Below are 9,954 nucleotides of genomic sequence, written 5' to 3'. Positions count from 1 at the left end.
TAGGCATAAATAAAATTATGCATAAAAAACCTTAATACTATCGTTTCCTGCTGAAAATCGCGGATTATTAGGAAGACCTGTTAGAGTAGTGACTTTTCACATTTAGAGAGATGGTTTTTGAGTATTTCTTGGATTGGATAGGTAAGTGGGTATATACATATTGGAAAAAACTAACCACTTTTCAATTTTTATAACTGTCAGGATATACGGAAATCTTGCACGACAACCTTACACAAAGAAGATATCTACATCTACATTTTTAATAACTTCATTTAAAAAATAATGATACCTACATTTTTATAATAGTTTTTTATTTTTTCGTGATTAATTAAAATCATACATGTTTATATTTTTGGCATCATTAAAACTGAGTCAAGTGTAGATGACAGAGGTTGACTAAATTAGAGAAAAATTTGTGATTATATCTTTTCTTAGAAATAATTTAATCAACCCGTATTATTATTATTTTGGTTGTCTTATACAGTTAAAGAAATTCATGAACTACAATTTTCATTATATTTACTCGGTAATATATCAGTTAATAAATGATTTCAAGAGCATCAAGACCAATTTAAATAATGTTTAATGCTTTTTATTTTTTATTATAAACACGGCTATTATCTTCAAATCAGAATGTAACTAATTCACTAAAAAATTGTTGAAAAATTATAGCCATTCCTATTCTTAGTTTTTCCATGTTAATAAATTGACGACAATTTTGAGTTTTGCGCATGACAATTAAGATCCAAAAATGTATAAATTTCTTTAACTGTGTCCTTTAAATTTCTATAACTGTTTCTTCAAAATGGAAACTAATTAAAAATATGTGTGAATTACATTTAATAACAAAATATTTTATTATGTATACTAGTATGGGTATGTATTAACAAACAGCATCATATAAATTTTGTTGTGAATGCTAGGTATTTAGACAAATTTCCTGAGATTAAATTTTAAGAATAAAAATATTTTCTAGTGCTGTAAGCAAAAATACATGGTGTTTCATAAAAATGCATCATAGACCCTAGGACAAAATGATATTAAAAAAACAAGATTTTTTCGAAAATGAAGCAGTTTAGTTAATTTTGATAAAAATAGTACATTCTTTGTATTATTAGAATTAAAACCAGTGGCGGCTGGTGCAGGAGACTTTGGGGCACCGCCCTTCTTAGAAATTTTTACAGTAAAAATTTAATTTAAAATTTAGTTTACAATGTTATCTAGGTAATTAAATAGATATTAACCTTATGAAACATATTAAAAATGAAATATTAAATTTGTAATTAGCAATAAATCGCCCCTAAATCTGTAGTGTTTACAACGGTGGTCATGGTTGCTATCGCCCAGCAGTGAAAGGCGGAGTGGGAGTAGCGCATACTTTCTATGCAGTTTGGGCTCTATTTAATCCGCCTTAATCAAATAATAGCTCTTCGCCGCTTTTTTTATTAAACGTATTTGTTTACGTGTTTACGTGTAAAATGTTGTCATCTATGTATTATTTCTTGTGTGTTTTTTAAAAGATTGTAAAAGTTAAAATTGATTGTGAAGACAGACTAAGTGCTATTAAAAAATCAATGGTGCGAAAAATAACAAACTTTAATGAAAAAGTAATTGGAGTTTATTTCGGACAAAAGCAGACTTTCGCAATAAAAAAATACATTGAGTACATTTTCCTTATATTTCAATAGTACTTAAAATAAAACTACCTAATAATATTTTTTCTCAATACTTTGTACCTACATTTTTTCATTCTCCCAGAGCCGCCTCTGCTTAAAACCTAGATATAAGAAAACTTACTAACAAACCCGAACTGTATCAAAAAAATGGTGACCAAAATATTCCAGCATTGTAATAAAATATACCCCACGCGTATACTAATAATCAGGTTATTTAAGAAATTTTAATACAATTTCTCATTTATTAACAAAAAATGATAAGGCAATTATTCTTAGAAAAAAATAATCGTATATTTCTATTACGTGTGGTCCTTGGATTTATGATACGTTTTTCAAAAAGATCCTGTATTCAAGGTGTTCCGATTTATAGGTGTACGGAATACTAGGTTTCCTTAGAGGATATAATTTTTTTAAACTGTTGTGGCGATTTTTACCCACAGTTTAACAATACCATCTTCATTTTAAAATTTGTAGTAAATGTGTGTAAAATTTCTGATATATTTTTATCAATATGATTATCTTAATTATTTCTTGTTTTATTCATTTATATTTTTCTCAATTAACATCGAAAATATAGAGCAATTTACACGATTTATTTTTTTATAAAAAATTTATTTTTAATAGTAAGCCATAGTAGGCCGTTGCGACAGATATAAAATAACATGTTAAATTAGATTTCGGATAAAAAATCAATAATACAAAGTTTCAGAAATTGATGGCCTTCCAAACAAAAATCGTAGTGACATAGGATTTGCTATATTGAGGAGATTATTAGTTTCCAGAAATGCGCCTATTTATGACCCATTTGTAAAAAAATATTTGACCTTCACTTATTTTTTATACTATTTTCGTACATTTACCATGGGCGTAGCAGGGGGGGGGGGGCAGGGGTGTGCACGGTCTTTTAGATTAACATTAAAACGTGTTCAAATTTTATATCGATAAGTCGCTCAGCTTTTTTTTCTTAGAGGTAAAAATTGTAGCTACGCCCATGACATTTATTTGTACTTGTACTAGGTAGCCTTGTACATTTATAAATCGGAATTGTATGTATGTACTCAACAAAGTTTAAGCAGATATGTCTTAAATATGCGAAAGAAACATGCAATGTTACTATTAAAGTCCCTAGATATTGACAAATTAAGTACCGCAGTCAACTGATACCGATGCCATCTTGAGGCAAACCCTTGTTACCAACCTTATGAGAAACATGAGTTTGAGGTTTCAATACATTTTTTAGCGATTATTTTCCACATTATTTTGAATAGTTTATTAAACTATACCCCAGTATTTACATCTAAAATTCTACAACAATTAAATTTTGATAGTTTTTTTTATATAAATAGCACTACCACAAATTGACATACTTAAGTCAAACCGCTATCTTAGGGCAATCGAAAACAATTGATTGCAATAGGTAATTTGGTCAATCCATGGGCTTTACTTGTCAAATCAAAGTCAAAGCAAATGTTTGTCCTGGATCCTGGATCGCAGTGCCCCCTGGATCCTAACGTTTGTAGGCCGTCAGGATCCAGGGGGCACTGCGATCGACGCCCTTAAATCCGACAAATTACACATATTTGTCATTATCATTTATCACTTATATTATCCTGATTTAACAGTTTAAGTAACAAATTAGGTACTTCTTTTTGAGAGGGCTTTCTAAGATCTAAGTTTGACGGCATAAAGTCCCGATATTAATAAAGTACCGCAACTAACCGCCATTTTGGGGCAAAATCTTTATTACCAACCTTAAAATGTTAATTTTCTAATATTTCAGTATGTATGTTCGTGTACAGAGTAATAACTCAATATTTTACTGGAAAATACAACAAACAATTAAGTTGGTAGTATATTAACATAAATAGTTCCTAAATTTGAAAAATTTAGAGAGAAATATTAGAAACAAAAAATGACATTTGTCAAACCGTCATTTTGAGACAAACGATAACAATGAGTTGCGGCACTTGTTTAATTTGAAGATTATGACGGCATTGACTTTCGCTGTCCCCTGACCGCGTACGGCGTAACTGTAGGCAATGTCAACCCTCTTGACCTTTATATCTTAGCGTTATTAAAAATATATTTATAAATTTATCCACAACAAATAATAAGCAGCTATCAATAGATTTTTACTATAAGGAATATCATAATCACCACAGAGGTTAGCAAATACCAACAAAAAGTTAACATTCATAATTTTCATTTCAGATGAGACCCTATATCCTACGCTTTAAACTTGAGAAACTTGATTGGTATTTAATGAAATGCATCGTGATGGAGAAATTTGAACGCGTGTGTGAGGAAACATAAAATTTGCATAAACATGTGCGAAATTTGTATAGCCAACGCCACCTACGATTCGGTTCAATCTAACCTCAAAAAAGTAGTTCCCGATAAATCTATTTTCAACGTGGAAAAATTATTAGTACCTAGATATTTTGTTGAACTTTATAATAACGGGGAAAGGTATGTAGAATGATAATATCAAAAAATTAACTCAAAAGAAGTGACGTTAAGTTGGCAAATTTCAAATAAGTGGCAAATTAATGTATTTTTTCACTTTTTTACTGCCCACGAAAATCTAGAATTCATATTTCATCAATTTGTTAACTGTCAAATGTTAAATGCGGAAAAATTAGTTTTCGAATATTGCGCATTATTATTGAAAAATACGATGGATGTCGTTATTGAAATTTATGAAGACGATTAATCCGAAGACCAACCTGACCAGCATGTGTGTCCAAAGGCCTATTCGATTGACCGTGAAATTGTTGCTACAGGTATGTTCGTTCGTTTTTTTACAACTATTTGTTTAATTACTAAACGTTACCTAATTTTAGAAGTTGATATTGCAAATATAGGTAAATATTATCCAAAAAACGTATTTTCAAAAAGTTGAAATTAAGTTGCCATTTACAACTAACAAATTAGGACATGCAAAACAGCGTTTTAAACAAATTGTCCCAGGGTCAGGCAAAAGCCGCTCGGGAATTCGCTCTTTTTACATTAAATAGAGCTTATTTTTATGGTAGGTGATTTAAAAGAAAAGAAATCACGTACGCCTCTTCGTTCCCAAGAGCTTTTTTTATAACATTTGTTAATTAACTATTGGACGTATCAGACCGGGATTTTAAAGACAATTAAAGAAAGAGTTAAACTTTTATTTTTAGAAAGTTTTACATTGATAGTTCATGTAATAAACGCGCTAATAGCAGAAAAAGTTACCGATAATCAAAAGCCTGCACGCGACAGGAGCGCCGGGCCCGCGCATGCGCATGAACGTCGCTCTCGATCGCGCGCGACGTTTTTGACTTGAACGTTTCAAATTCTGTTCATAATTTCGTTAATAATTTTTTCATGTTTGCAGGTGTTATCATCTAATTCGAATGGAGTATTACAATGGATTCATTATTCTGAGAACAAAAAAACCAACCTACAGATTTAGCAATCGATGGGTCAGACAGAACAGTTAAACAAATGATTATTTTTTAAGGAAATTAACAAGAAAGTTGACGACACAATTAAACCATGGAACAACTTACCGAGAAGCAATTAACACCAAAGAAAACCTAAACTATCACACTAAAATCCTTCAAAAGACTGTTTATTATAGACCACTGATATTCTCTATAGTACCAATCACCTTTAATAAAAATAATTATGTATCATTCCCCTGGAGCAAAATCAAACTAAAAAAAATGCAAAGAATATAATGAACATATAAAAAAATATAAAATATAAACAGAAATAAAATATCACAAAAACACAAAGCAAAGAATATACATATACGTGCGCCTCTACTTAAATAAATGTGGGAATTCATTGGATATATCTTTGACTAATTTTTGGTCGTATTTGCTCATATCACTCTCCTCACAAAATATCCTGGTGAAGCATTTCAGGATTTCATCGATTTTGTGTTTGTGTTCTTCATAATTCGTGTTCCTCATAACTCTTCTGCATAGCTCAAGATATTGCTGCCTCCTCTAAAAAAAAGTGGTCAGTAAAATCAGAACTTAACAAAAACTCAGTGTTAAAGACCTGATCCCCTGGTGATAAATCGGAAATATTCCGAACGATAATATCAATCAAAACCTTTATGTCGTTAGTATAGAATAAACTCGCCGTGGACCTTCGACTAAAGAGGTCGTTAAACAATTTCAAAAGAGAGTGAGGTGGAGCAGGTTCATGGTCAAAAATCCTTACAGGATCCTCTAAAAATGTCCAAATGTATACGTTACCTTATCACGTAAATACGAAATACTAAATACCTTCTCTATTTATAAGCAACAGTATTTTTTCTGTGAAGGTCTTTGCGACATCCCTCTCCTCTAGTGCGGACAATAAGGGATTTTCCAACTCATCGGTAAACTGAAGGTTAAATGATATAATCAAATTTAAAAAGAGGTCCGGAATTTGTTCATCCAAGTCTGTATCTGGCGGATATTCTATGTTGTCTAACACGAAAGCGAGGAAGCGCTTTCCAAGAAATTCTAAAATATAAAAAAAAATCACGATACAGGGTGCCACATAACACTGGCAAAAATGGCATACTCAAATTTAGATCTAACAGATGTATTAAATAACAAACAAAAAGTATCAATTTTCATAAAACTGCACGTTCCGAACAATAAATCCCAAACTTTTGTAGGCATTAATTACCACAATTTCAATATGCTTGACAAAAGATAATTTAAGGTCAAAATATACGCCCAAATCTTTACCAAGATCAGGTCGTTGAAGGGCAAACCCTTTCAGACTATACTCATACTGAATTTGATCACATCGTCGACTAAAAGTCATGACATTACATTTGGTAAAATACAGAGGTAGCTTATTAGCAATGCACCAAGAGTTAATTATATCTACATTACTTTGGAGATTCATGGCATCAAATCAATTAGAGAAAATATTATGTCATCGGCGTACAACAAATAACGCACATTCAGCTGAGAAGTAATATCATTAATAAATAATGCAAACAACATGGGACCAAGGATAGAACCTTGTGGTACACCTGATGTCTGGGCAAATTCAGTAGATTTAACACCAGAAATTTGAACAAACTGAGTTCTGCCAGTGAAATATGAATTCATTAGTTCAAGAAAGTCTGACGATAGTCCAAAGGTGCTTAATTTATATATTAATTATATTAATAGTCCATGGTCCATAGTCCATAGTCGAGACGGTCAAACGTCTATTTTGAAAAATAATAATTTTTTAATAAAAAATTATTTGTAATACATTTTTACTTCTAAAAAATTAAATAAGCCATGTCAGGAGCGACAATATTTTTTTTACGGAAAGACAAGACAAAAAAAAATATTTAGAAAGTTTTTGGTAATTTTCAACACAATCCACCAACTTCAATATTATTTTACTTGACAATTGTAAAATAAGAACGGATCACTCCAAATTTGCTAAATGCAAATACTTTTAATTTTCAAAAACTTTTCAATAAAATTATTCAATATTTTGTATGAAAATCTTTATATACACTGAATCATGCAAAAAGTTACTTGAAAGTGACTTATTGCTATTTTTAAGCAAAAAAGTTACTCTAATAACTGCTTTTTTAAAAAATAATAAAAAATGATCTCTTGATTTTTTTGGCATAGTTTTTATCTTTTGTCACAAATTAATGAACCGTAAATGTGACATATTTAGATAGATATTGAATTAATTAAAATTTTTACAAATCTTTGTTCAAAATGACATCTCCGTACCTCAATACATTTTTTGATACATATTTTTGCATATCCTCTTAAAGATTTCTGCATTGCTGATAAAGTTGAATTCTTTTTTTAAATCTTTATAAGTTGCAGATTCGTACCAAATGGTAATGGCTAAGTATCTTCAATTTGTCAATATTCAATTCAATATTCAGTTCAAATTTAAACCGTCAAAGCTATTAAAACAGAAAATAAAAGTTCAGAAGACGTTAACAACCTTTTTAAAATGCACGATATTAACTTACGTGTTTTTGTATTTTCTACTTGTCTGTTTTTTTCAGTTTGAGATTTTTTGGTTATGCAAAGTTACTTTCATAAAAATAACCCTTGATTGATCCATTTGGCGCAAGCGTTTATTTCAAATTTTCTAAATTTTTTCACAGGTGGCAAAATACCCAAAAAATAATTTATCCATATATAAATATTTACAGCTTCTTTTAAGAAAGTTAACAAACCATGAAACTTGAGTAGATAGAATAAATAAAATAAAATATATTCTCAATTCACTTCCTGAATGATTAAAATAAAAAACGACTCGGTTAAAAATAAATTGCACTATTATACAACTATTCTTCCTTTCACATAAATTCTAATTAATATTTATGACCTTAAATTAATTAAGAAACTTTTAACGAATCCTCACCATAATGCGTCACGGGCATTGGTTCCCCCATAGAAAACACCATCGTTAACAGCAAAGATGAATAATTCAATTTAGGAATGTTCCTCGGATTTGTCATGATGTCTCTACGATAAAATATTCCCCGATTTATTTAAACAGTAACAAAAAAAAAGAATACTGACCTTGCTAATTCCCCGGGCAAGACAGAATTCAGCATAATATTTATGACCGTCTTATCCAAGCTGCAGAGCACACCGAAAGCTTGTAACAACAGCTGCCTAATGGACCACCTAACTTCCATCTGATAATACTGGATTAAAGTGGTAATAACGTGATATTGATCGGAAGATATGACGTGCCTCGATATACTCGCATCTGCGTTGGACTGCAAGAAACGACATTAAGAAACACGGGATGATAACTGCATCGCATCGAAAATCTAGTTACCAATATAGAAATGAGTTCGGTAATATACTCCTTAATAACGGCTTCGTCTTCGTGTAGCATCCAGCTGCGTTGTTGGGAGTCCTCCTTACATGAAGTCAGTTCGTTAAAAATTATTTTCAATCGACTAGCGTCGTGGGTTTGATCAATCTGCACGTCATCGACTAGAGTAGTTTGTGTGTGGGACAGTATTGTGCTTAAATAGGGGAACACAGAGGCCGGCAATAGTTCATGCAATCCTTGGACTACGGTTACCACAGCTATACGCGACATCTCGTGTGAGAGTTGGGTGTTAATTCTGACACTTTCTACTAATTCGTATACCGACTGATGTGTTATGGCAGGAGAGGTATTACTAATCGTTGTGGAAATGTTAGAATCAGACTTTTTGTGATCATATATTTCAGACTTAACTTCTTCGTGAATATTCTCAATCGATTTCCTTACGGATTCCCTACTAAAACCTTTCTGTATGGGCTTTATAGGCTCTTCCAAAATGGGTCGAAAATTTTGCGCATCTGACAAATTGAAAGTATAAAAGTTTGATGTGGAGATAGGTTTAATCGTTTCTAACTTACCATCCGAGTTTTTAAAGAGTAATGGTGGCATATCATCGTAATCTGCACCGATGGAATTTCTGGAGATTTCAGGTAACTGTTCCACTTGTCTTTTCATTTCTTTTAATCTACTAATGATTTCATTCCTGTCACCAATAGTACATTCCGATGGCACATCACTTTTCCTCAAATGCCCTATGCAGTTCTCCAGAAATTGTATGTAAAAGGAAGGATTTACAGTAACCGTTTCCACATAATTTGATGGTATGTATCCCATTTCACCCCTTTCGTTTATAACTTCCCACCAGTTTTTGTGTTTCGTGTTAGTTTGGTGCAAGAGGAAATATTCATTACTCTTAAAGCTTAAAGTTTTGGCATATGTTGCTTTGAAGTCATATAAACTATGTAACATGTCCAAATTACCTAATAATTAGTACAATTTAAGATGTATTAATTATTCAAAACATTTTGAAGAAACTAATGTCTAATTTTATGCTATTTTTCTATAATTTGGAAAAAACTTACCTGTTAAAATTATATTCTGTGACATAATGTAATTAGTGTATAATTCTTAATTTACAAATTTCTTAAAGAGAAAGTATTTGAAAATTCACTGTCACACCTATTTTTTGTTTATATTTGAAGATCACTAGTGCCTCCATCTTGCGGGGTTATAGAAAACAAATACAAAAACAGCTGTGCCAACTGCCAATGCAGCAGTGCTACCAATAGCAAAGATTCTTTTCACATCGAAAAATGTTGACGTAAATTTTTTGAAATTTGTTTGCCTTCTAATGGTCGTATGATACTATGCTAAAATTAGAACTAATTTCAGCCATACGATCTTAAGGTTCTACAAATTTTTTATTGGAGCATGAATAGTTGTGTTCATTTATGAACATTTTTAGGTATTAGAGCTC

General features: G+C 31.2%; 1 protein-coding gene across 2 annotated transcripts; it reads right to left on the bottom strand.

The window, feature by feature from the left end:
* Positions 1-5,387: 5,387 nt before the first annotated feature.
* On the bottom strand, positions 5,388-9,678 carry LOC108904038 (NCK-interacting protein with SH3 domain). Of its 2 annotated transcripts, XM_018706413.2 has the most exons (8): positions 9,560-9,678; positions 9,056-9,457; positions 8,481-8,995; positions 8,216-8,418; positions 8,055-8,158; positions 5,951-6,172; positions 5,721-5,893; positions 5,388-5,665 (listed from the first exon to the last, which is right to left on the bottom strand). In XM_018706413.2, exons 1-8 carry the CDS (start codon positions 9,582-9,584, stop codon positions 5,477-5,479), a joined length of 1,833 nt encoding a protein of 610 aa, XP_018561929.1. In that variant the 5' UTR covers positions 9,585-9,678; the 3' UTR covers positions 5,388-5,476. The 2 variants fall into 2 exon arrangements, with proteins under 2 accessions (XP_018561929.1, XP_018561928.1); XM_018706412.2 differs by having other exon boundaries at positions 8,481-9,457.
* Positions 9,679-9,954: the final 276 nt, after the last annotated feature.

Source organism: Anoplophora glabripennis, unplaced genomic scaffold (genome assembly GCF_000390285.2).
Source record: "Anoplophora glabripennis isolate ALB-LARVAE unplaced genomic scaffold, Agla_2.0 scaffold14, whole genome shotgun sequence".
Lineage (NCBI taxonomy): Eukaryota > Metazoa > Arthropoda > Insecta > Coleoptera > Cerambycidae > Anoplophora > Anoplophora glabripennis.
This window is presented reverse-complemented; position numbering and strand designations above follow the sequence as displayed.